Here is a 25,798-nt window from a genome sequence, read left to right as displayed (position 1 = left end):
TACTTTTTTTTGTGAGAAAAAGACGATGGGATTCTGGGGAACGCGTAAGGTTTGGTAGCGTTTCGCTCTGGCTGCAGATAGCGCGTCGGGGCGCAAAACGATTCGCTGTTGGGCCGCCAGATCGGTGCTAAGCAGGCTGACTGGGCATGCCTATCGGGGGAGCTTTCGGGCGGTATCAGCGGCAAAGCAGCCTCTGAAAGAAGTGGTCTACGGGCGTCATGCACTTAACGCAAGTGGATCAGCGAGCCCTGTAGGCTGTGAATCTCTGTCGCTTAAGGCTCTGACGACCCTGCAACTGACTAGTAGCCTACTAGCTACCTTAACTAGCCTGGTCCAGCCTCACACCAGCTGTTAGTGCCCTAGCCCTGGCTCACCAGGCTACCCAGGTAATCACAGTGCACCCGTGAGCCCAGCCACGTCCGTGTCCCGATGTTACTGCAGCCCACCACCACCTGCGTGTTCTGCGTGCTTGACTGGGGGGAAAAGAACAGTTCTCCAATATCGTTACCTCATTTTCAGTTCAGTTAGCTACAAACTGTCTGTCCTTTTCCACCTCACACGCTCCACGTACAATCCTTTTATCTTCTCTTTCTGGACACGCATCTCCATCATGGTTCGCTTCTTGGATCTGGCTCTCCTCCTTTTTGGCTTTCAAGCCGCCGGGGTTTTCTCCCAGGCCCCCGACAGCGTGAGCCAATACCCCAGCCCACGTCCCGGCCAGCGCATCGCGCACGCACACATACACACAAAAGAAAAGAACCATGCAGCTGACGTTCTGTTGTAGGTCGATGAGGAAATCGAGGACCCTTCAACCAGCCCGACCCTCGCTGTGACCGTCGAAGCCAGCTTTCCCGATGCCGAGATTTTTGGTATCAAGCTGGTCAATGGCAAGCCCAGCGAAGCTATCCTTTCCTTCATGAACGAGGAGCCAGACCCAGTCACCATTCAATTCGTCGGTGGCAGTCTGTGGACTCCTGACGTCGCAAACCCTCGCATCGTTCGAAACCTGACCACCGCCCAATATGCTGTCGAAATCAGCCCTGGCGAGAAGGAGAGTCTCCCGTACAAATTCCAGACCAACATGCACCCGCAGGATCTTCGACTCAACCTGGCTGCTGTCGTGAGCTCGCACAATACATTCTACACTCTGCAGGCCTTCAATGGCACTGTCTCTGTGGTTGAGCCAGATGCGAGCATTTTCGATCCACAAATGTGAGTCTTCGTTGGGTTTTCTTTTTGCGCACTTTGGGATCGATCAAGAACTAAACATGTCTTTCCAGTCTGTTCCTGTACATTTTCCTACTCGCCTGTACTCTCGGTGTTGGCTATTTCTTCTACACCATCTGGGTCGCCCCATACTTCCCGCAGAAGCGCAAGCCAGCCACCAGGAAGACAGTCAAGAAGGCCGAGGTTGTCTCGGTTCAATCTGACAACGAAGGCCCAGCAGTGTCTACCGGTGCAAAGGCATACAACGAGGAGTGGATTCCTACCCACCACATTCAACGCCCAGAAGCTCGTCGTGTCAAGAGTGGCGGCAGACCAAAAAGCCGTGCAAAGCCAGAGTAAAAGAAAAGACACAGCATGACGCAATGCGTCAATGTCATTGATCCTCCTGCCTGGCTTTCACAATTTTCCTGTTCGGCCTACGCCAGGCAGGGGGTTGATATGGTGGAACCCATGAACGCAGCATTTGGACATTCGAGATAGCTACGCATACATACGGGCGCTTGCATTTGAACAAAACCGGGGGAGTGGTCTTCTGCATGATATCGTACATGCTGTACAATAGCTCAGAGTATCTTGGATGATGTTATTTACTGCAACCCCAGAACTGTGTCTCCGAGCACGTTCAGGTAGTAGTGCAGAAAAGTGGAAAATCTGGAGAACAAAAAAGGCTTCTTTGGCGAGGCAAGATGAAAAGAAGATAACACAAAACAAAAGACAGCTTCAATAAAAAATGCTCTGCATGGATCAGAAAAAGAGTCCACACATGCATTGAGAGGTTGTACCTTCATGAGATTCTCGACCTCAAGAACAAGTAAACGTAGTGCTACAGTACCGGGTCTGATACTGTGAAACAAAAAGTCCCATCATCAACATACGATCCAGGCCAGACAATAAAGGATCTCGTCCGACACAATCAATGCCAGCACTCGCGGCATAGAGAATCGGATCAGTCACCCATTACATCGTCCTCCTCGACCTCACCTCCAGGGACACCGTCATCGTCATCAACATCATCATCATGAGCTTCGCCGTGGTCCCGAGCATCCTGGCCATCAAGGTCATCCTCCGCAAGATCACGCCGATGCTGCTCCTCTTCCTCATCCATCACACTATCCTCGATATCATCGTCATCGAGCACCATCTCCGCACTTACAGCGGCCTTCTTCTGATTCTGTTGCTGCTGTGCGGTCTTTGGACCAGCAGGAACAGCAACCTTCTTTCCCTTCGCCCTGGGTTGCTTCTTGTCATCCAAGTACGCGACAAGAGCGGCATAGTTCTTGCCCAGCTTCGTGCGATTCAACAGCACCCTCCTCTTGACGCTGTCATCCTTGATCGCACCACCAACAATGGCAAATATGATCTTGCTCGTCAATTCACAGAGTCCCTGCTCCGCAAGCAAGGCAGCTTGCCTCTTTGCTCTCTTGCCTCCTCGGCCTGCGGCAGCTTCATCCTCCTCGTCTTCATCGTCGAGGTCGCTCTCCGGTTCCTCTTCTTCGTCCGAGTCCTCAGGCGGTTTCTCAATATCCTCGTCATCTTCATCCGCCCTTGCCCCTGCTCTGTTCGTCTTCTCACGGCCTGTCTCAATCTTGCGTTTTGTTCTTTTGGCAAAATTTCTCTCCATACGCTCGTGGGTAGTCATGACCTCCTTGACAATCTCCGAGGGCACGACCGTGACGAGACTCCTCAGATTACGGGCAATCGTTTCATCGAGTTCCCCTTTCTCAGGGTGCATGTTTCGTATTGTGGTGAACAGGGCGAACAACTCCAGGATGTTGACGATGGCAGCGCATCTCACACTGTCCAATGGGGTGCGCAGACTGATCACCGCTTCGAGGTTATCTACGAATGTAGTTCGTGTCATTGCAAGCCCCGTCAGATTAGAGGTAGACAGCAACGTCGTGTTGTTAGTTGCGATAGCATTCTTCAGAGCCACCATCTTCCACCGAAAATAGCGCGAGAAAAGTTCGACCAACGCGGTGCACAACTGGTCCTCCAGCTCATTGAAGACCCATGTAGTATCTTCGTCTGGCTCGCCTCGTCTAAGTAGACGTAACAATAAAGAGAGCAACGAGTCCATACTCTGGTCCGATTTGCCTTTCTGTTTGCGTCCACCCGGCACTGGTAGCTTAGTCTCCATGGGTGCTGAGCAGTCATAGACGCCAGCTAACTCTGTCAGACGGGTCATGCTGTTTACCATCGCAGCGAGTGACTGCTTGTCCAGCGTCCCTCGCTTCTCGACGTCTTTTCCACGCAGAAGGTCGGTGATCATGGTCACAGACTCGGCCCAGATCTCTTGGACTTTAGAGTCTACCACCTCTTTAGACTGCTCGAAGCTGCGTGCGTTACGAAGTGCCACACTAGCGGCGGCCAGGACCTTTTTATCCGAGTGAGATGTAAATTGTTTGGTAATGTCATCCAGGATCGCCGAGTAGGTGGCCTCGCCGGACTGAAGATCATTTATCAGGCCAATGTCGAGTAGTTGTTCGATGCGAAGAATCGAGGACGCGGCTTGCGGAGTGGCACCAAACTTGCTTAGGAGTTGAGGCAGGATTTGCGTAAGGCTTTGGGCAGCCGATTCTTGCTTTTCGCGGATTTGATCCTTTGTGGCATTCGCACGTCGATTCGTCGGAGGCTCAAGAATTGACGATAGGTACTGCTTGACTGAAGCGTTGAGGACATCTAGAAGGATTATGTCTTCGCCGGGGCTGAGCTGGTACGCCTGCTGGACTTGAATATTCATATCCTCCCCCTCATCGGAAGCGGAAATGGAAGAGTGATCGTAAAGAAGATAGCCTGCCAGAGATTCCCAATGATGGAGCTCTTTCATGTGCGGATATATAGCTTGAGTGGCAAGAGTATATCTCGAATCCACCGCAAGATCGAGAGGTAGAGACCTATCGGCCTTGCCGTCTAAAGACTCTTCGTCGTTGTCATAGCCGGCAAGAATCGATCCTAGACACTTGAACTTGATCCATGAGCGAGTTGGTACCGTATACTCCTCCACATCATCGTCATCTGGTAAAGCCGCATGGTATTGCGCTTCGTCGAACTCCTCCGTGCTAAGACCGTATAGGTCTTCAATGTTGGAGACAAAGAATTTTGCAACAGCTCTTCGTATACGTGGCTCGCTGTCGAAAATGAGGCGGCCTATAGTGTCGATGTTGTCCGGCTCTAACAATTCAGCGTCTCGTAGCCTATCGAGCAACTCGATGGCTTCCACTCTTACGCTGATGTCGGCATCTCTTGCACCCATCTCTACTAATCGAGGCCGAAATCTGTCTGTGAAGGCTCGCAACGCCGCAATGTTCTTCTTGTTCTTGAATAGAATTTTCAACTGTTTGACATCCTCCAATCTAGTAGGAGAGCTGGTATCGTTCAAGACCCATCCAAGGTACCTCAGGAACTGGCCCTCGAGAAACATTTTGCGGTAGAGTACAATCCAGTTCCCTAATGCTGCGACACATGGTGCTCGGATCTTCTCCTCGATGTCTCGATAGCGGTGAACGTACACTGTGTCGAAAGCATCTCGCAGTTGGGCGTCAATTGCTTCTAATTTCTGCTCTGTTTCCTTTTGGCTTGCTTCAATGGTCTGGACACGAGCCTTGTTCACGCTCCTTTTCTTCTTTTCGGCGTCCATTTGCGTTTTCAGTGACGCCATGGTCTCTTGTAGCTCTTTCGCAACCTCGCACAGTGCAGTGCTCATTGATAGAGATATAATCGTTGCAGTGTGTCTGAAAGATTTGTAGTTGGCGCCCGACATGGTTGCAATCCACACATGAATGTTGTCATAGACTTCGGGTTGCTCATAGAATAAAGAGGATGCGTGCAGTGCTTTGATGATGGCTTTGAAAAATTCTTCCAGAACCGTTTGAAAGCCGGCATACTGTTTCTGCTTGGAGATCAGAGGGTAGTCGGGCGATTTTTGCGCCTCGTATTCTTGCAGCACATCTCCGAGTTTGGTTGGGACAGAATCCAGATCTTCGACGTCTTGGGATTCAATTCTGGAATCACAACCAATACATTGCAGGACAAAGTTGATCAAGTCTCGGATGCCAGTGACACTATCACTTTGCACAGACTGGAACCATGAAGAAGCGGCGTCCTCTGGCGATCGCCCTTTACCAAAGACCTCGGCGTACAGCCCTTGTAGATGCGCCTGGCTCGGTCGAGAGCGCGCCGTTTGGGCTTTGGCAGCTTTACCCCCGGCCGCCCTTGCACCTTTCGCAGGGCGCATTGCCAGTGTTGTGCCAGAACTGTCTGCTCTCTTCGCCCTCTTGGCCGCGGGCTTCGTTGCTACTTTGCTTCTCTGTACCCGTCGCCGCTCTTTCAATTCTTCTTCGTCTGGCTCATCTTCACTTTCATCAGCATCAGACTCTTCTGAGTCTTCTTCCTGATCATCTTCATCCAGGTCTGCGCCTTCATTATCGGCAGGTCTTTTTCGTTTGCTTGATCCGTTCAGGACAGGGTTGCTCTGCTGGTGTTCTTGGGAGAAAAGTTCTGGTCGTCGAGTTACTCGACCGGATTTGCGGCGTGATTCTTCTGCGCCATTCGGGGCGCTGGAGTCAATCTCCATGATGAGTCGAATTTCGACTGTGCGCGCCGGATTGCGTTAATTGAGGTGCAGGCGCGGTCGCCCTAGTGTGGGAAGTTGGACTCAATTCGTAGGAATGAATTGTTGCAGGAACTACGAAGTATCAGGGGCCGACAATAGTCCTTGTGCGCAGGCAACTTGCTGTTGTCGAATGAATGCCGTTGTATGGGTTTGAAGAGAGTCAACACGCCTCTTGAGCAAAGGACGCGCTCGACGCGAAGGACAGACGGAGTGGAGTGGGAATTTCAAAACTACCTAAGGGAACAATTCACAATTAGAGAGGAGCCGGGAAGGTACCCCACCTGGGCACTCATTGCCTGTGCTAGTTAGTGACACTCAGTGACCTTGGATTAAATATTTGTGCCCGGAGCACATCACCACGCACCTGATGCTGTATACCCTGCCCTCGAGTCTCATTGAAGGGCCATCGAGGACGCCGCGACGAGTCAAAAATCAAGCCCCTGCAAGATAGAGGTATATCTACATCTGGGAGGGGCCTTAGTATCCAAGATGCCTCTATTGCTTTGTCTACGTACATTTCACGCATGGGTTCCTTGACAATAGCACTGATTCAACGCGCAAAGAGGTAGTCACCCCCCGGCACTCTGGAACCATGGGACCATAACCGTGGTACTGTAGATCTAACGGTACCCAAGGGGGGATGAACTACCCGCTTAAAGCGGCAGATGTGGGGGTGAGAATGACCCACGCGAGTTCGCATGGGATTTTATGACACAAGGTCTCGATATCTGCAGGTATCTATCTGCGTAACTAGTGTATGTCATTAACAACAAACACGACCTCTAGGCTCGAGATCGGTAACAGAGACTATAGTTACGACTAGCCTCCGCAAAGACTCGCAATATGCAGGATCGGCCTTGCTAACAACGGCTTCCCACAATCGAGCGCAAGGCATGTCGCTACCACAGTCACCATTCGCGCCATCCACCTCCGTCGCTGGAGCTGGCGAGATTGTCCTTTCGCTATTGCCCCCTGGTAGACAGGCGCTACAAGTCTTCAAATATCAATATCCTCTGAAGCTTATTGCTCCAGAGCCGCACAGCTCGGGCGATGATAGGCACGTGACAATTGCCTTTCTTCTCACATACGGAGGAGGGTTGGTGGGAGGGGATCAGGTCAACCTGAAGGTCGAGCTACAAAAAGCTACGCGTCTTGTACTACTTACTCAAGGCAGTACCAAGCTGTTCAAAGCTCCACATAGGTCGGTGGTCAGTAAACAGACCTTGGATGTCAAGATAGGCCCTCAGGCCGCCCTGTGCTATTTGCCCGACCCAACACAGCCATTTGCAGAAAGTGTCTATGAGCAGAAGCAAACATTCTATGTTGAGCCTGATGGGACCAGCAGCCTACTTATGCTTGACTGGGTCAGCGAAGGCCGACGAGCACTTGGGGAGAGCTGGACGTTGTGGAGCTGGAAAGGCAGAAATGAAGTGAGAGAGTTTGACGGACGGTCGAGGGGACGACTTTTGATTCGAGACGCCGTCATCCTTCATGAGGATGGTCTTGGAGGCATGGGCTTGGTGGACAAGGCAGACAACATGGCCATATTCGGCACTCTCATTGTATATGGAACACGCTTGGAGAGTCTTGCAGAGTTCCTCGTGAAAGAGTTCGCAAACCAGCCTCGGATTGGAGCCAAAAACTGGACACAAGAACCTGTGGCCCATGCCGCCCAAGCACAGCAAACACCAGGACTTCTTTGGACGGTAGCTAGGGTGCGCGGTTTCGTCCTGGTCAAGTTCGGTGCCAAAGATCTCGATGGTGCGAGGCATTGGCTCGGAGACCTCTTGAAACAAGAAGGCACTGTTGAGCAGTTGTTTGGGCATCAAGCGCTCATGTGTCTGAGGTGATAATCTCTCGTTTCCAACGCTTTTGCAATGCCAGCTATCATGGAGTCCACCATGAAGACAACATCATTTCCCAAGTGTCAGGAAGAGTCGGTCTCCGATGTCGCCCAACCCAGGCTTGATCATGCCTCTGTCGGTTAAGCCTTCATCCAAGCCTCCCACCCAAATGTCAGTCCCTTCCGACCATTCTTCTGCGGCGGTAGTCACACCAGGAACTGCGCCTAGCACACTCAACACAATAATCTTCTCAACCCCCCATTCTTTCAATGACTGAATAGCAGCAACACAGGTCTGACCGGTCGCAATGATTGGATCCACGATTATGGCCAATTTGGCAACTTTGGCTTGGGATTGAGGCAGGTTGTTGTAGTACTCGACAGGTTGCAAGGTCAACTTCTCGCGGAAGAGGCCGAGATGGTGTACAGACACTGGTGCAGGAAGAATGGTTTGAACAGCTACCAAGGTCAGTCATGCGCGGTGAAGCAGACAGATGGCTACTCGCCTTCAACCATGCCTAGACCACTCCGAAGAATTGGCACAAGGGTAATCTTGCTGCAATCTATAGTTTCGAAAGCATATTCATATCCGATGGGTGTCTCATCCTATATCATACCAGGGTCAGCCTGCGCCTCGATCGGCAAAATCATGCAGCGACCCCGTCAATTGTAACACACCGTGCCAGATTGCTCAAGATGGAGCTGCGATAGAGCCTCAGTGCCCAGCAGTAAGGCTATCTCATGGACGAGTGCCTTGGTGTCCCGCGCGTTGGTCGACTTGGAACGCAATTGAGACAACTTTGCGCGTAGGCAAGGGTGCTTGGAGATGTGGACGTTTGGTGGTAGATTGGATGCCATATGGAAGGACTGCTGTTCCGGGTGCAGAAAATATCGAACTGGGAATACGAGAACAGAACAATCCACGGGTTCTCAGCGTAGAAATTGGAGGCGTGCTGTTTTCTCACTTATGACCGGTTTGTTGGCGGGGTGTCTGTGTGCATACCTGACCTTTGTTGCAATTGCGATAACAGCACCCTGCGCGATACCCACGGCAAACCCCGATGTTCCGATGTAGGGCCGCACGGAGTACTGCTCTCGCCGCTGGCATAATGAGGCTAGCCTAGTGAGCCTGACTGCCAATGCCTGCAGTGGCCAGGCACATCACTCGCTGCAATCGTGGGTCGCTGCACCGAAGTTTAAAAGGGCTCTCACGTCGCCTGCGCGCGGGCGCTCGCCTAATAATAAAACGTCACTGTCGGCTGCCGCGGGGACGATGCAGCGCTCAAACTTTGTCTTCCCGCTTTTTGTTTGGGAACCAACCTGCATCTCATTGTCGCCTTGAGGATGGTGCGCACCCGGCATGCAGCAGCATCTTGCTCCCGGTAATCCCACCATTGTTTTATCTCAACTACCAAGGCAGATTGATGGAAGCATGACATACATGCTCAACGGTCGACGGGCGAGAGAATGTCCGCAAACACAGATATTCCTTCCTTCTATACGAAGGTGACTGAGGCCGATAGGCATGTTGGAGCAGACGAGGAGGATGAAGAAGAAGAAGAAGAAGACGGCGAGCCTGGACTGACAGAGACAATAATACAACCGCCAGCTCGCAGAGAAGATCAGCACCATTCATCATGGGAAGACACGATCCATCGACCAACAAGACACGAACTACAAGATGGCGATGGACAGAACATGGAGCTTTCAGAGATGACTATCCCACCGCCAGTTCGACCTGAGCAACAACGTGACTCACTCGAAGCAGCCCTGCAGAGGACGAACTCATCGAAAAATCAGCAAAGAAGGAGTCGAGACAGCACTGTGGGAGCAGTCAATGCAGACGATCGACCTTCGGACGAAGAGACGGCGGTCGACTTACCAGCGCAAGAAAAAGATCCGGAAGACCAAGGGAAAGATTTGCAGACACAAGCATACAAGCCGTCGCCGTTCATCACCGAATTCGTCACGCTGTCGTACTTGGTCTTCTTCTCGCTATTAGGCACCTTGGCAAGACTAGGGGTCAACGCTATAACGTTATATCCAAATACACCAGTGACCTCTCGAGTCCTGTGGGCAAACCTTGGGGGCTCACTTGTAATGGGCTTTCTGGCCGAGGATCGACGCCTTTTTCGACATGAATGGGGCTCACCAGATCTCAATGCCTCAGCCGCGGCACATGGAAAGATCAAGAAGACAATACCTCTTTACATCGGCCTTGCGACTGGATTTTGTGGAAGCTTTACCTCGTTCTCTTCTTTTATCCGTGATTGCTTCCTGGCTTTGACCAACGACCTAGTGGGACCTTCACCTACGTCCGCTTACCACTCGGAGACCAAGATTCACTCTAGGAATGGTGGCTTCTCGTTCCTTGCCCTCACGGCAATTCTGATCCTTCACCCTGCGTTGTCTCTGGCAGGATTAAACACCGGAGCACAGTTGGCTCTTCTTCTTCAGCCCGTGACGCCTACTATTCCTGTCCGGCTTACACGATATCTCCTTGACCCGGCCGTTGTCATCCTCGGATTTGGTTGCTGGCTCGGTGCAGTATTTTTGGCGATTTGGCCACCAGGAGACCACGTGCACTGGAGATTCCGTGCAGTGTTTCCTCTGGTCTTTGCGCCTCCAGGCTGTCTGCTCCGCTACTACGTATCGAAACATATGAACGCCATTGTTCCGTCATTTCCACTAGGTACGTTCGTCGTCAACATCGCTGGGACAGGCATTCTTGGCATGGCCTTTGATCTGCAGCATGCAAGCGGCGCTGGAGCGTCCAGTGCGAATGCCTGCGCGGTGCTCCAGGGGATCATGGAGGGATTCTGTGGGTGTTTAACCACTGTTAGTACGTGGGTTGCTGAGCTCAACGGTCTACGGCGCAGGCACGGATGGGTTTATGGTTTGACCAGCGTTGGCGTTGGCCTGGGGTTGATGGTTATCGTAATGGGTAGTATGGGATGGACCATTGGCTTTGAAACTCCTGTTTGTAGTTGAAGCCATGACAAAGTTCTCGCATTCCGCACAAATCAGAGTACTTCAAACCGCACCACAGCTGGGAGATTCAAGTGCATACTGTACGGGGTACAGTAGTTCGCTCGTGTTTGGCGGAAATTTGTCGTTGGCACCAAAGAGGTTAATCAGAGGCTGCTAGTGACATAAGCTTTTTTTAGACAGGTTCTGATGTTTCCACAAAAGGAGCTTGGCTGAAACGACGCTATAGGTACTCGTACACGGTACCCCGTACAGCAAGTCATGACAGCGGGTGCATTGCAGATTTAGCAGCACTCTCGGCATTTCTCCGCCGCCTGACACTGGTCGATACGGCTGAAATACGCAGATGGCAGCCGTAGCTGGCGATCAGCTCCGGACGTTCGACTTCTTGCATGCAACGGGTCCGCCACGCAATCATTGGCCTGTGCCGCTGCCAATCCAAAGTCTGGGCAGTTCCTTCCCCATGCGCCTTGAACAAGTTGCTATCTCACTGTTCTACGCGTCTGCATCGCTTCTTCTCTTCATACTCTTACCCACATCGCAATTTACTGAGAACTTCCCGACACCAGACCAACCATTCGTTCCATCGCATTTCACTCATTACCGTATCGCCCACGCTGCATTTTACCCAAATCACCGACGATAAGCCTGTCAACCAGCCCCCTTCAAGTTGAGGCTGTGAGAGGCACATCAGAGAAAGCCGCCGCCAGCGCCCTCCGTCTCACCACCTTCATAGCAAGGCCGTCGGCCTGAATTTCCTTGGCAAAAGATTGCACACTGCCTCCTGCACCTACTACAGAAGCTTCTACCTGCAGCGGCGCGGTCTGCACCACACCTCCCAGGCAAAGGAGATCACACAAAGTTGAAAGACGTTGTTGTTTGAAAGGAGCCTCACCGAGAAAAAGCACACCTCTTGTCGATATCCTCCAAAATGTCTGTCCCGCTTGTCAAAACGCTCCTCTTTTCCACTCTTCTCGCAGGCATAGCTCATGGGTTTGTCCCCATGCCCATCGATGCCCTACCTTCAAATCTTGAAGCCGATGGCTGGTCTGCTCTTACTACCCTGGAGCCGGTCACCGTGTCTGCATCGCATTCGGAACCAAGTGCTACCGTCACACCGTCACCAGAGCTACAAATCCTCCCGGTTCTTGACCCAAATATGATTCCAGATCTCAAGCGTCAGGTCACCGGTCAGGGACAGGCAGAGGCAGCCACGGCCCTCAGCCAAATCTCTCCCGTCACAACATACTATGCCAACTCAATGGTGGATGGTACTGCCGTCCAAGTTCCTGTGTAAGTATTACGGCACTCCCATCATAGGATACTTTCTAACCGTTCACAGTGTGTACACTCAGACTTTCGCTCGTATTCCTGATCAATGGCCTTTACCCACTGCTGGCTCGATTGGATTGGGCACTATTCAAGGCACTATAGGAGTCGTTAAATCCAAGAGAGAACTCCCGTCCCCACGGCCTTAGGCAGGCAATTCACAGCATACACTTGGCATGAAACAGGGATGCGCCAAGCTGGTTTTCAATTCCCTCTCCAATGTCTGGAATTGTCCACACGGTTACATATCATGGGCTATTGATCAATCGGACCCTGAAAATACCAAGGCTCAAGTCGAGTGCAGCGCAACCAAATGTTCTTCAGAAGTTACTCGTAACGTTATTGTTCGGGGGGACACAAGCTTCTCTGATGAGCTTATTGGGCTGGAAGCAACAGCACAGGCAGTCCAGAACAACATCGAAGCTCCAGCGGCCAGGCTCAATGACGACTTTCCGAAAATCTCAGAAGATGACTACATCAAGGCCAGGAACTGTGCACCTGGTCATCTTAGTCTCAAGATTCCGTCTGGTGACGAGCCCTATATCGGAGTTAAGTGCAGCGCTGCTAGACGTGGTTTCAACTTCGGGGTACTCAGCTTACTGGTGGTGGTGATTGCAGCGTCCAGCTTTCATCTGTCGTAATCCATGACCTATACGGCTGCAGGCGCCAGGATGAGGTTGGGAGCGACGGGACACGCTGATTTCCTGACCGCTGGAATTCTTAGAAATGACTGTCACGGTATAATCTCTGACAAGGAGTTTTGGTCAGGCGTCAAACCGGACTGGGGAAACCCACTGGAAGCGATAGGTGATCGTTTATCGTATTAATAAGTAGCCTTGAAATGTATAAAGTAGCCCGAAAAGACATTCTTCTCGTAGGAATAGAATGGCATCCTAAGTTCTACATGGGTGAATAGGATTGAACCGGCTCACTATAGTCACAACCTGATTACCTAGAATCAAAGCTGAGGAAGTGGTCTGTGGTGTTTATTAGAACTTCACCCGGAGATGAATTGTCTGTGTATCTTGTTGCAACTACACTAGTTAGGTGATGTCGCTCCGAATCGAGGGATCTCTGCTGTGGATATTTGGGGAATCGAAATCGAACTCTGATGGGGGTTAATTTGTGTCGATGGGCTTGGTGGTGGTGGAAGTAGTGGTGCGTTGACGAGGCTGAATATATATATCCGCGCGTCTCTCTGAAACTATAGAACGAAGCAGCATGGCGCCGGCCGACTCGCCGCAGGGTTATATCTTTTAATCATATCGACAGTTGAGATGAGGGACAGCTTTCCCACTTGCAGGAGACTGTTGACCCTCCTTCTATGAGAATTGAACCATTCATCCTTCGGCCTCGCCAACCTAGCCATGGTCCAGTTGTTTTGAATAGCACACCTTTCGCAACCACCGACGATGCTCTTGGAACTACTCTGCATAGGACTCCTCGACCTGTCCTCTCTCGTGGGAGCCAATAGCGTGATCGGTGCACAACAGCTGCTGGAATCTCCGGCAACCACAGCCATCTGCCCCAGTGCCTCCGGATATGTCACCGGGATAGGGATGGACCTCACAGGCGGTTATGGGCAAGTGGTTCATCTTGTATTGCTGTGTATATACGTGTGGTTCTGACCTTGGCAGCACTGTGGCTGTGGCTTATGCCAATGGGACCGTCGCAGATATCGCGAAAGTCGATGGCTCGGAAGCGTACTTGGAAATGATGCTTCGCCTGTCTTTCGATTCATCAAAGCACCTGACGTATATTACTATCCCATGGTCCCAACAGAGACTTTCAAGATGTATGTATTGACCCGTTTGATGCGGGCCACCATACACCAACTTTCCGGACGCAAGCAAAGACGCTTCTCGTCAGGCAGAGCGGCGGCGGCGCAAGTCACAAGGACTGCCAGCCTCGCCGGACGTCGGGGTGCTTGCAGATATGGTCTCCTCGCTGCGACACGAGGCGGAGGAACACCTGGGACACGGCGTCCCCTCCGCACTCGCGGCAACACCTAACCTCGCTGCTCTCTACCGCGAGGACATCGAGGATGCCTTCGAGTACCTGTCATTGAAATTCCTCCACAATCCCAATCCACACCTCCCGCTCTTCCGCGAGCCGGCGGCCGTGTACGCCGGCCACGGGTTCGGCATTTGCAGGCACCCTTTCGATTCACATTCGTGCCTGGACGAGCTGCTGAAGATGCCGGACACCAGCGTCCTCACCGTTCTGTACACCCGCAGTGTCCTCGGCGTCGAAATTTGTGAACTGGCGTCCGCATATCGGTACGTCCCGTATCCGACATCCCCAACTTCAATGGACTTCAGTTTGGGCTCCGACGCGAGGCACGACAATCCGGACGAATGGTACTATTGGCAGGCAGTGCGGGAGAGGGTGTTGACGGCCATTGCGGTCAATTGGCCCAACAACAAACCCAGCAAGCTCTTCCTCATGGGTGAGAGCGCGGGAGACCTGATGTTCAGAATTATACTCGAAGACACGGTGGTTGGCGCGCTGGGGTACAATCCCGACGCATATCCGGGCCATGAGGTTTTTGGAGCCGCGAGAGGGGCGGCGGTGCTTGCAAGCCGGGGTGGATATTTTTGGAACTCAACCCAGAGCCCCCTGATTCTGGCATGACATGCCATGCAACATTTCTTTTTTCTTTTACAGTCGCTGAGTTGCCCACAGAATAGGTATCTACCCGTATCTGGGGGTGTGTAACTTCTGGATCGAACATTAGGGAGTACCTACGCCACCTGAAGTACCTGCCGTGGGTACGCGAGTCCTGGGGAGCATGCAATGCGAAACGTCCTCAGATGAGGTTAGTATTGAGGTACCTACATATGTACTTGAGACGTCCATTTTTTCTTCCCTCTTCTTTTCCGGTGTCTTTCTCTCGTGACATTTGGATTGTCATGGTGGTTTCTTATTTACAGAACTGACATGGCCGTCCCATTTACCCTCAAGGACCTAAAAGGTAGTCAAGGTAGGTAGGCAGGCAGGCTATTTCTTTATCTGAACTGCATACTCGTTATCGGTCACATTCGTCCCAATGCCCCCATGCAGCCACGCCTAAGTATGGACGGACGGACGCTGTCTCGAAAAGCTAAGCTGAGCTGATCTAAGCAAAGCAAAGTAAGATCTAGCAAATGCTCAATCGTACAATCTGGCCCAGTCTGGTATACAGACCAATTTCTGGCGGACGTGGCCGAGGGTGTAAGCCGTGCCGTCGAGGTCGTCGGCCTCTCGCTTGACTTTCTCTTGAGAAGTACCGGCACCACCGTCACCGCTGGCGTCAGCATCGGCCTCGCCTTCAGGTTGGTCGTTGCCAGCGCCTGCGTCGTGATTCTTGCGTCGACTCTCTACCATGACGACATCCTGCAGAAAATCGACCCTGGAGCCATATCTCACCTCCATGTCTGCGCCGCCCCAGTCGAGACTGACTTTGCCCGACTTGTGTAGACGCAACTTGCCGACCAATCCGGCCGGTAACCTCGTGGGTTCCGTCGCAGTCAGGGTTCCGTCCATCTGTAGCTTCGGCTGAGCTGACGAACCACCTCCACTGCCGCCGCCGTCGGTGACATCTTTCTTGGCCTCGTCGCCGTCCGTAGTAGTAGGATTCGCCGTTGCCGGTGCCGTCATTTGTCCGTCCGTTCCAGGCTCCTTCTTGACCTCTGGTTGTTTCTCATCATCGGCAGTGGCCGAGTCGACCAGGAACGGCGTGAGGGGAGGTAATTGAAACAGGAACAATTCTCCTTTCGGAACACGCCTGGTCTCAATTTCAGGAGGATCGTCACTCTGGTCCGTTTGCTTGCTGTCTTCGCGCTCGCCAACACTGACTGCTGGGCCTTCACTCTTGACTCGGACCCGCCTGAAAACCCTCCGCAGCCTCCTCACGTCACTCATCATCCGGAGTCGCTCTGCACGCTCTTCGATCGTCTCGTTTGCGAACTTGGGTTCCCTGCCCCTGCCACCGGGTTTCTTGAGCCCACGCCGTCTCATCTCCGGACTCGAAGGCTGCTCCTTGACAACGACCGGCTCGTCAATGTCCATTGGATCCCCTGCGCTGTCGTCCGCATCCACGTCTCGAGTATCTGGTTCCTGCTTTTTCAGCGCACCACCACCGCCGCCACGGGATTTCTTCTCCGCCTTGACTTTTTTCTGTCGTTCGGGATCTGGATTTGTCCGTGGCATCATCGGTCGTAGCTCGAGCTTCGACAATGCTGGATTGGTTTCCTCTTTCTGTTTTCCTTTGCGGCTCGAATCGACGGGTTTGTCGTCGCCGTCGCCGTCGTCGTCGGTGTCGGCCTGATCTTCAGAATCGTCGTATTCGAAGTCATCCTGGTCACTAGACAAGATGATGGTTTCGATGGGTTGACGGTCTTCTTCGGCCTCGTCGTCACTGATCGTCTCGTACTGGTATTGCTGGTCCCTGTTCGCTGCTCTTCCTCCTCCGGAGCCACCACCCCCACCGCCGCCGCCGCCTCGTGACGAGGCTCCTTCTTCCAACCCCTGGACGCCGATTTCATCGGGTTTGATGGTGCTCTGGCCCTCTAATTTTTCCGAATATCCCTCTGGCGCATCACGACGGCTAGTCTGAGGCCTCATGCCGGTGCTTGCGCCAAAGACGCTGTTTCCGCCGACGGGTTGTTCTCGTCCACGGTCAGGCGTACTTGCGCCTCCGCGTCCGCCCCGTCCAGCGCGACCGCCTCGACCACCGCGCGCAGCGGCAGCAGCATTCCTCTCCGCTTCAGCGAGGCGCGCCTGTTGCCGCTCTGCTTCTTCCCTGGCGAATGCCTCGCGTTCGGCTTTCGATTTGCGCTGGATGCCTGCGCGAGGTTTGGGTTTCGGGCCCGATGTGGACGCGGAAGGTTTAGGTGTTGAAGGTTTAGAATCAGACATTTCGATGTGGTCAAAGGGAAGACTGCCGCGGTCTGATTATGTGGACTAGTAACGCGAAAGGCAAGAGTGTGGTAGTCATGAGGTAGAGGACATGGTCGAGGTGCCGGAGAGGATCGCTTTGCGTGATTCTTGTCTCAGAGACTAGAGTAGGTGCAGAGCTCGCAAAGAAGTGATCATACGAGTAAGATGGTCGGCGCAATGGGCAGATGCGACGATGTGAGGCTTCTGCGTTCCCCGTTGAATCTAAAATGCGTCTATTGACAATAGCAGAACAAGGCCTTTCCGCTGCCACAACTTTTTTTGTTGGAGACAAATTCCCCCTCATTCTCGGCTTTAATTCGGATGTATGTACTTCCGCGCAAACCGAGAAGCCGGAGCCTTACATAGTGGAAGAGTAGGTACATAATACTGCAAGGCTATACTCGAACAACTCATAATGCGAGCAGCGAGCAGAGCCGTAGCATGTCATCTCCACCACGTCGCTGGTTTCAGAAGAGCTTCAATATATCAATGATTGTCTCACTTCGTACACTCATGAACGCTATGGAATCCAGGCAGCTTTCTTTGCTTGGGAAAAAGAAAATCCACAAAATTCGCCGACTCGCAATCATACCAAAATATCAAATTGGAAGAGAGAAACCGTAAGCAACCTCTCCCCGGCGATTACCCTGCCAACAACCACCTCAGCCGTGCCTTCTACCCTCAAACAGTCGCAGATGTAAAGCCAGATAAAATGCAAACCGTTTTCAGTCTTTCCCCGATACCACCCACGGGGCCTTGCGGCCTCAATGATCCAATCCCTGACAACCCCCTTCTATACCTGACTGCGTGCTGTTCTTTTTGTTCGATCCACCGAATTCACGTACGGAATGCTTAATGGGAAAGCGTGCCTTTATCTCTTCCTCTTCTTGCTCTTATCGGGGCTGCTACCGACAACAGCATTATCATTGTGGTGGCCGCCGAGGTGAACCATGGATGGGTCATCAAGTGTCGCATTGTCGACGGATGTTTTCTTGACGGGGACGCCCATGTGGCGCCCATAGCGGCCTTTACGGCCATTGCCTTCATCTTCACTGATGCATCCTTCGATCCCAATACCTGCATCTTTGCATCTACCGCAAGGGCGTTGGCGATCACAACCCTTCTTGCTCTTTCGGCATCGCTGGCAACGAGGCTTGGAAGATAGATCTTCTTCATCTGCAGCTAGCGGGTGCTGAAAGCTGACACTCGAAGTAGAGAGCTTCCGAGCCTGGTTAGCAGCAGGTGCAGAAGGCATCTTGCTGATACTCGGTTGGCTCGAGTGTTTCGTCATCTTTGGCAAAGTGTTTGAACGGATCTTAATGGATTTTCCGTTCTTCAAGGAAGAACTCTGTTTAGTTCGGTAGCCATTGCTCGGCCCATCATGCATTTTTGTCTTTATTTTCTTGGTTTTGGGCTGACCCTCGAACTCGTCTTGCTCACGAGCGGGACTGCTCTGATCGTAATCTTCGTCCTCATCGTCCAAGTATTTCCTGTATTTAGGTAGCCCTCCTTCTGTGTCGCTGTATTCATCACTGTCGCTTGTTGCGCCGGTGGAAGAAGCGGCATCGGCAGCACCACTGAGTGTCTCATCTATGGTCGAGTTCGAGGTACGTCCGTGAGAATAGTTGGAAACATCACCCAACGCAATCAAAGTACGGGCGACGTCTTCATCTGAGATGCAGCTGGCAACGGTTGGATCAGGTGTTGGCAACACTCCATTAGACGGACGTCCATTATGTCCTTGGTACAAATTTGTTCTGTCTCGCAGGCGGTGACCATGTTGTGGTACAGGAGTGCCGACCTCGGCACCCGCGCGAAAGCCGTATGTGCCTTGACCTGTTCCATAACTTTGTGGGGACAGTACTGGTACTTGTTGCAGGCCGTATAGCTTTTGCGCAGGAGGATGGAAGGGCGAGGGGCCTTCTTGTGGAAGTGATCGTCGTTGAGGTGATATGGACGACTGTGAAGCGGCGACAGGGACTTGGGGAGGTACAAAGAGTGGTAGAGTCTGGTAAATGTCAGCAAGGTGCCGAAATGAAACACTGAGGAAATACTCACTGAACTATCGAAAATGGGCTGTCCACGTCTTCCATCCTGAAGCACATTGGCAGTAGAGATTTCCGAGCTTACATATTGCTCGCTTCTCGCTTTCTTGGAGCCAGAGACTGAGCTGCGCCCTGCCTCGCTATCACTGTAGCCATCTTCTTCATGCAAGCTCCCATTGGCACTTGACCCGCGGCTAGCCGTGGGGATCGGACCTCCCTTTTGTTGTGAGGCACTACGGCGTCCTCGATACTGTGTTGGGGAGACACTTCTCTTTCGAGCTAGCCGTGATGCAGGCCTTGAAGGAGAATGCGACTGCTCCCGCATATGAGGCGGAAGCATTTGGAATGGCTCGCCAAGGCTTGGTCGCCGCTTAGGCTCATACCCATTCTCGTTGCCATAGTTGGGAAGAGGATATGCTCCCAGCGGCTGCTGTGGTGCTGGCACAATTCTCACATAGACAGTGGATTCAGGGGACAGATTTTCATACGAAGGAATCAGTGTGATCCCCACTGCATCTTCAAAGCTCACCCCCCGGCCATCGTATATGCCATAGAAGTTCTTCACTGTGGTGATGATGGACTCTGTACTGTCATGATTGTTCAGTACCACTCGGAGCGGGATCCGTGCCCTGGTCTTTGAGCCTTCATCAAGGAGCAACTCAAAAGAGACCGATTTTGCAGGCGCCATCTTTTTGAGAGTATTGTGCTCTCCATTCGAGAGCAAATTGGATACTTGCATTGCTTCGAAGAGGAGAATATAGTCTTCTTTTCACTTGGTTATCCACCTTTTATGTATAAGTAGTCGGGATAGGTAGGCTCGGCAGATAGGGGTGCAGTTTTGGGGTCTGTCTTGACAGTAAAGAGTTCGAAGTCCTGTGTAATCGTATCAGCTGCAATGAATGAAACAATCATGTCTGGAGATGGTTGTGTTCCCCCATGACCCGAAGCGTTGGGTAAGGGCCGGAGGCGGTAGGGAGCGGCATCGCTTCAGTCAGTGGGCAAAAATTCGGTTGGCTTACACAGAGCAAACGTGTGTGACGGTGATCGCGACTCCCTGCAGAAAGTCCACGATACAGATGAACTGGAACAGAGGCTGCGCACTGGCAATGGTAATGGCATCCGGAACTACCGCCCAGACATCGTAGAGAGTTGGAGCATTGGGTGTGCGACGATGCCTGAGGAAGGTTGGAGAGGAGGAAAACGAACCTCTGGGTTCGCTGCCGGTCAGATAAATATACAGACTTGGTAGACAAGACAGAGAAAGGCTCTGAGGGATCGATGGACAAGTTGAAGAATGACAGGAAGAGGTCAGGTTCAGGTCAAAGGAAGCAACGTCGAAACTGGCTGTGCTGAGAGACCCACCCTCGACACAAATGCGCCCGTACCTCGTACCACAGGAACGTGGCTTCGAAGGGTGTAGAAAACAGAAGTTTATAACCCGGACGAGTCAGAAATAACAGCCAGCGGCTTTAGGTGAGGCCTCAAACAAGAAAAAAAGACCCCGAGGAGCCTGTCAACCGGTCGACTGCAGTGCGACTGGATGATATGGCTTGGGTTCCTATCTACAACCTGCAGCGAGGACTAAGGTACTACAAAGTCTGGTATTGCCTCCTAGCGCTATCTGTGATGGGATATACATCCACCTTTGACATCGCCGTGCGTCCCAAGCAGTGTCTTGCTCGGCCTGTTGGGGGTAGAAGGATACCTGTATGGCGCTCGCTAGGAGCCTTATGGCCGGGCCTCAGGCGAGGTGCACGCAGGGACGAAGTCGACGCATGTCGGTCAGCAGATGGTGCTGCGAAGGAACAAGAGTCAGCGGATCGGGAAAGTGAGGACACCATTTTTGAGCCAGGCCAGGCGATCCTGGTGCTAAAAGGATCAAAGACGCACCCCTCACTGACGCTGAAGAAATGCTGGGCTGTAGTGCAGCGCATTTGCGACGTCTGTTTGGTGAAGATTAGCAGTGAGCCGTAAAGGTGGAGATATGGGTTCCGTCCAGAGGCCGTGGTTAAGACACGCAAGCATGCGTCCAACCCGTTCGGCCAATCCAAGATGAACTTGGGCGTAGGCTGGCGCACTGGCTGCCACAAACTACACTGCTAAAAGGTGCCAATCCATGCAACTCCAGCCCACCGACCAAAGTCTCCTGAACACAGGCAATGGAGCTCTGCTAGTTGGCACGGTTGATGCGACAATCGGCGGGCGGTAAGGTCGTCCACGAGCTTCGTTGGCTCATTCGGAATTCCTTACGAGAGCGATGATGCACCCGACCACTCTCGTGCGCGAATCTCATCCAGACACTTCGCTCAAAAATGGCGCTTGGCGCAGTGGCGGCGACGCTCGCACCCGGAGCAATTTCGCTGGTCTTACAGTATCGTTAACCGTTTGGTGACCGTGCGGTCATCGCACACGAAAGCATCTGCCCCAAGCGCTATTGCTGTCGCTATTAGTAGAGTCTTAGGCACCTCGACATTGTACCAGTCGTAGATCTTGTTCCAGATAGAGCTGTGTCAAGAATCCGCTATTGACTGTCCAACCACGACACCCCCACATTCCAAGGGTGTAGCGAGATGGACGTCACGCCTCGCATCTTTCCGTCTTGTAACAGGCAGTCAAGATGTTACAGACAGACAAATTCGTTAAGCAAGTTCGCCTTGTCACGCGCAGCACCATATACACCTTTTGTGGTGGGTGATGACCAGAGAAGCCGAGGCCGAAGCGGATAACCCTAAAAGTCGGCGCATCATGCGGCACCCGGAGAAACCAACTCTCATTGCGCCTGGGAAAATGCGCCACATAATGACAAGGGTGGAACGGAAGGCATAAATCATGTATATAAATTGCATTTGCCGTTGCCACAAAGTCCCCCAGTCGTATAGTGTAGCCCAGCTCAAAAATCCCGATTGTGAGGATTCTAGATATCTGCGATATGGTTTGAGATGTGAGACACATTGTGGTTTCGAAGGGACACGAACTCCATCTGCGCTGTGCCTGCGATTGTTGCGAGTCGATGTGGTGATGAAATGTGACGCCTTCCAGACCGCAGCGACCTTCGAACTTATCCACTATAATACATCAGGAAATGCACGGTTGAAACTTTCTATCGTATCATGCTGACTTGTGAATTTCCTGGCATAGGTGGGTTCTCGATGATTGGATGTGCGATCATGGCATTGTTGAGGTGAGTGAGTAAGCGCCGAGGGAGGGTGGTGCTAGGGCGAGCCAGTCATCGCAGGGAGGATTGCACGAGGCCACCTGGGACAGAGACCAGCTGCATACATACCAACTCCCAGCATATCTGTTGTCGGCCTCAATATCGTCCACTGGCACACTCGCAAGATACGGCGACAGCAAATCGAGCAGCCGGAGCGCTGACAATTCCGGCTATGGTCATGTGACCGCGTGTCAGGTCGTGTCGCGTCGACGTCATCGGAGACGATTTGCTATTTTCTCAGCATTAGAGGATCGACAATCGTCGAGATTAAGGGAGAGAATGCGAATATACTGCTTGAGTGTGTTACCGATTTTTTGCGCATTGATCGTGGCTGCTGCGGGAGGTGGACTGCAATAATGCTGTTCTTGACATCGGCCAGACTCGCGTTCTCCGATGGCTTGTTGTCGACAACCCAAAATGGAATAGTGGGATCTGGGTGACCGGCGGAGTTAGCGTGTAGATCGCTCAAGAGCGGCAGCAAGTTGTTTTTGTTTACTCCGTTCCTGCAGGGCCATCACAATACTGCAATTCAATAATCCAAGCCCAGATGTTTTGCTGTACACAATCCGTGCACTTTGCTGCAGCCATAGCTTCTAGCATCCATACCCTACTTCGCAACTGACTTCTCTCCTCTTTTCCTTCCCATCTCCAAGCACTTCGACTCATGCTGCCGTTGTCTTCGCGTGTTGAACAGCATAGGGGTGCTGAGCCTTGATCAGCTTAGTCTGGAACAGCATCGTTTGACTGCGCAATCGGCAGCTACACAGGCTCCGACACGCCTTCGAGGACAACACAGTCAATATGGATGTCAAGGTAAGCTCCTCCGCCTCTCTCGCACCCAGATTGGAACCCCTGTCAAACGCGAAAGACGCTGTCAACGTCCACGCTGGGAAACCCTCTAGAACGTATCATTGCTGACTTGACGAACAGCCTCATCGGCCTATACGCATACGCGTTAACAATGACGAGAACCTCCCTCCTGTCGGCCATAATACCAAAACAATTCATCAGCGAAACAAATCAAGTCCTGCATTGACCGGGTTGCCGCCGACACAGGGACTCGCAGCTGGAGCTAAGCGGAAAGTTTTTGGGGACGTGAGCAATACTGCCACAGGTGTAAAACCTAGCAAAGACGACTTGGCTTTGCAGAACAAACCCATTTTGCAGCCAACAATCAAGCCTCTATATGAGAGGAAATCGACCAGTCTGCTAAGACCAGCTCAGAGACCCTTATCAGTCTCGGGTTTGAAGACCTTCTTCTCTACTGCCGGCAACAATGCAGCCTCTGACAATGCAGTTACTGTGCCAGCAGAGGGCAGTGGCCTTCACTCACAGGCTCCAGGTGGCAAGAAAACGTTGACCAAACGACACACTACCATCTTCAAAGATAACCGTCTAGTGACGGTGCAAGAAACGGAATCCATAAGTGTGCAGTCGAACACTCCCGATGATGCTGCACAAGGAAAGGACGCAGTAGAGATCACACGTCTCGACCGTCAGCCACTGCCCCTTCCCCTCCCATCTACGTCGCAGACTGTCGTTGAGCCCGTCAAAGAAGTCTCAGAGCCTCGATCAGAGATCAGCTTACCAGGCATTGACGAAGTCAGCTTGGAGCCTGCGGTGTCCAGAGCAGTAAACAATGACTCCTACGTTAGAGAAGCCGTCACTACTATCTCAGAGCTGGCTGGCCTTCCCGTCAATTCCCAGCACGAACTTCACACAACTTCCACTGTCCTCCCACCACTTTCTCTCAACACCAGTGCTCAAGCATCGACCAAATCCGAATCACAACAGATCGCTGTTGCGAAGCTTGTCAACCCTGTCGATGCGGCCCCTCCTCTTCCCTCACATAATAATTACCTGATCGGAACGACGGAACAAGAGGAGTATTGGGAAGAAGAAGACGAGGAAAACTACGAAGAGGAAGGCTACGTGACGGCTAGATCATTTCGATCCAGAGGCGACAACACGACGGGTGGCGCCACAGCTGTCTTATTCCCTCAGGTGAACCAGCGCATCCGCAAGGAGCTTGCACAGGCAAAACAACTCGTTGAGGCGACTCGATCTCCCGAAGAACTCGAGGACGAGAGCTTCGACACCAGTATGGTCGCCGAATACGGAGATGAGATCTTCGATTACATGAAATCTTTGGAACTGAAGATGCTACCCAACGCCCATTACATGGACAACCAACATGAAATCCAATGGTCAATGCGGTCTGTCCTGATGGACTGGCTCGTGCAAGTTCATCTGCGCTTCAACTTGCTGCCGGAGACTCTGTTCCTAACGGTCAACTACATCGACCGCTTCCTGTCCTGTAAAGTGGTTTCCCTCGCCAAGCTGCAACTCGTTGGTGCAACCGCAATCTTCATTGCCGCCAAGTACGAAGAAATCAACTGCCCGTCCGTTCAAGAGATTGTGTACATGGTTGATGGTGGTTACACTGTTGATGAGATCCTAAAGGCCGAACGCTTCATGCTCACAATGCTTCAGTTCGAGCTGGGATGGCCTGGCCCGATGAGCTTTTTGAGAAGGATCAGCAAGGCTGACGACTACGATCTCGAGACTAGGACATTGGCCAAGTATTTCTTGGAGGTTACACTCATGGACGAGCGTTTTATTGGTAGTCCACCAAGTTTCACAGCGGCAGCCTCTCACTGTCTCGCACGTGTTATGCTCCGAAAGGGGAGCTGGGTAAGTCCTGAATTCGCTTCTCAACGTGCAATCTCCTGACTCCTTTTAGACTGCTCACCACGTTTACTATTCCGGATACACCTATTCACAGCTTGAGCCTCTTGTTAGCCTGTTACTGGAGTGCTGTGACAATCCTCGCAAGCACCACAGTGCGGTGTTCAATAAATACTGCGACAAGCGCTACAAGCGAGCGTCTGCCTTTGTGGAAACGGAGATTCAGAGAGGATTCCAGCTCCCAGATTACAGCACCTCGGTATTCTTATCCCAGCCACCCACACTCCCATACTACGACAGCATTTCTTACTATCGCAACTAAGAACATGCCTCGAAGCATTTCTAGTCGCACGATGACGACCACGGCACGCCAATAACGAACGACTCATGGCCTCAAAAGCACGAGCGATAGATTACACCTTCTCATGAAGTCATCTTCAACCACCATTTGCATGGGATGGGACCAGTTGCTCGGGCAACTGCCATTCGCAACTCATCTTACGATCGACACGAATTTATGACCCACTAATCAACAACAATGCCATTGGGCTGCGACTGGGGATGGACCATTTCACTTTTCGGTACCATTGTCAGCGACATAATTTTCAGGGCGAATTGTCAAACTCAGGGAGACGCTTGGAGACGGCAACGGCGCTGGAGTAAATGTACTGCAACCTGCGAGGAGCGGGAATGGTTACCTGCAAGCTCTTGACGTGATTTCGATTTTCAGCGAAGCAACAAAAAATTGTGCTGTAGCGGAAATAATGCAACTAATACTCTTGGAGAGAATGAAATAGATGCCCTTAAACTCTTACCTGTTTCGTCTTCGCTCTTCGAGTGCCCAGTCAACGCGCACCTTTTGAAAAGGGGCGAAATTGGGCTGCACTCTAGCCTCGTGGTATTTCTCGGCCTGATACGGAGGCGCATTCCCC

At 52.2% G+C, this 25,798-nt stretch overlaps 11 protein-coding genes across 11 annotated transcripts; 7 read left to right on the top strand and 4 right to left on the bottom strand.

The window, feature by feature from the left end:
* Positions 1 to 610: 610 nt before the first annotated feature.
* Positions 611 to 1,566, top strand: PV08_01644 (uncharacterized protein; the record flags this gene model as incomplete). Its single annotated transcript, XM_016376005.1, has 3 exons — positions 611 to 688; positions 785 to 1,212; positions 1,281 to 1,566. The coding sequence occupies 3 exons, from the start codon at positions 611 to 613 to the stop codon at positions 1,564 to 1,566; spliced, it is 792 nt and encodes a 263-aa protein (XP_016241281.1).
* Positions 1,567 to 2,173: 607 nt separating this feature from the next.
* PV08_01643 (uncharacterized protein) lies at positions 2,174 to 5,800 on the bottom strand (the record flags this gene model as incomplete). Its single annotated transcript, XM_016376004.1, has 1 exon — positions 2,174 to 5,800. The coding sequence occupies one exon, from the start codon at positions 5,798 to 5,800 to the stop codon at positions 2,174 to 2,176; it is 3,627 nt and encodes a 1,208-aa protein (XP_016241280.1).
* A 932-nt stretch (positions 5,801 to 6,732) lies between these two features.
* Positions 6,733 to 7,689, top strand: PV08_01642 (uncharacterized protein; the record flags this gene model as incomplete). The annotated part of the gene is made up of 1 exon (XM_016376003.1): positions 6,733 to 7,689. The coding sequence occupies one exon, from the start codon at positions 6,733 to 6,735 to the stop codon at positions 7,687 to 7,689; it is 957 nt and encodes a 318-aa protein (XP_016241279.1).
* Positions 7,690 to 7,752: 63 nt separating this feature from the next.
* Positions 7,753 to 8,540, bottom strand: PV08_01641 (uracil phosphoribosyltransferase; the record flags this gene model as incomplete). Its single annotated transcript, XM_016376002.1, has 3 exons — positions 7,753 to 8,141; positions 8,207 to 8,288; positions 8,361 to 8,540. 3 exons carry the CDS (start codon positions 8,538 to 8,540, stop codon positions 7,753 to 7,755), a joined length of 651 nt encoding a protein of 216 aa, XP_016241278.1.
* Positions 8,541 to 9,149: 609 nt separating this feature from the next.
* On the top strand, positions 9,150 to 10,673 carry PV08_01640 (uncharacterized protein; the record flags this gene model as incomplete). Its single annotated transcript, XM_016376001.1, has 1 exon — positions 9,150 to 10,673. The coding sequence occupies one exon, from the start codon at positions 9,150 to 9,152 to the stop codon at positions 10,671 to 10,673; it is 1,524 nt and encodes a 507-aa protein (XP_016241277.1).
* Positions 10,674 to 11,601: 928 nt separating this feature from the next.
* PV08_01639 (uncharacterized protein) lies at positions 11,602 to 12,148 on the top strand (the record flags this gene model as incomplete). The annotated part of the gene is made up of 2 exons (XM_016376000.1): positions 11,602 to 11,963; positions 12,013 to 12,148. The coding sequence occupies 2 exons, from the start codon at positions 11,602 to 11,604 to the stop codon at positions 12,146 to 12,148; spliced, it is 498 nt and encodes a 165-aa protein (XP_016241276.1).
* Positions 12,149 to 12,175: 27 nt separating this feature from the next.
* Positions 12,176 to 12,640, top strand: PV08_01638 (uncharacterized protein; the record flags this gene model as incomplete). The annotated part of the gene is made up of 1 exon (XM_016375999.1): positions 12,176 to 12,640. One exon carries the CDS (start codon positions 12,176 to 12,178, stop codon positions 12,638 to 12,640), a length of 465 nt encoding a protein of 154 aa, XP_016241275.1.
* Positions 12,641 to 13,768: 1,128 nt separating this feature from the next.
* PV08_01637 (uncharacterized protein) lies at positions 13,769 to 14,633 on the top strand (the record flags this gene model as incomplete). Its single annotated transcript, XM_016375998.1, has 2 exons — positions 13,769 to 13,794; positions 13,850 to 14,633. 2 exons carry the CDS (start codon positions 13,769 to 13,771, stop codon positions 14,631 to 14,633), a joined length of 810 nt encoding a protein of 269 aa, XP_016241274.1.
* A 516-nt stretch (positions 14,634 to 15,149) lies between these two features.
* On the bottom strand, positions 15,150 to 16,898 carry PV08_01636 (uncharacterized protein; the record flags this gene model as incomplete). Its single annotated transcript, XM_016375997.1, has 1 exon — positions 15,150 to 16,898. The coding sequence occupies one exon, from the start codon at positions 16,896 to 16,898 to the stop codon at positions 15,150 to 15,152; it is 1,749 nt and encodes a 582-aa protein (XP_016241273.1).
* An 892-nt stretch (positions 16,899 to 17,790) lies between these two features.
* Positions 17,791 to 19,703, bottom strand: PV08_01635 (uncharacterized protein; the record flags this gene model as incomplete). Its single annotated transcript, XM_016375996.1, has 2 exons — positions 17,791 to 18,927; positions 18,978 to 19,703. The coding sequence occupies 2 exons, from the start codon at positions 19,701 to 19,703 to the stop codon at positions 17,791 to 17,793; spliced, it is 1,863 nt and encodes a 620-aa protein (XP_016241272.1).
* Positions 19,704 to 22,979: 3,276 nt separating this feature from the next.
* PV08_01634 (uncharacterized protein) lies at positions 22,980 to 25,188 on the top strand (the record flags this gene model as incomplete). The annotated part of the gene is made up of 3 exons (XM_016375995.1): positions 22,980 to 22,991; positions 23,109 to 24,872; positions 24,922 to 25,188. 3 exons carry the CDS (start codon positions 22,980 to 22,982, stop codon positions 25,186 to 25,188), a joined length of 2,043 nt encoding a protein of 680 aa, XP_016241271.1.
* Between the last annotated feature and the right edge of the window lie 610 nt (positions 25,189 to 25,798).

This window comes from Exophiala spinifera (genome assembly GCF_000836115.1).
Source record: "Exophiala spinifera strain CBS 89968 unplaced genomic scaffold supercont1.1, whole genome shotgun sequence".
Classification (NCBI taxonomy): Eukaryota; Fungi; Ascomycota; class Eurotiomycetes; order Chaetothyriales; family Herpotrichiellaceae; genus Exophiala; species Exophiala spinifera.
This window is presented reverse-complemented; position numbering and strand designations above follow the sequence as displayed.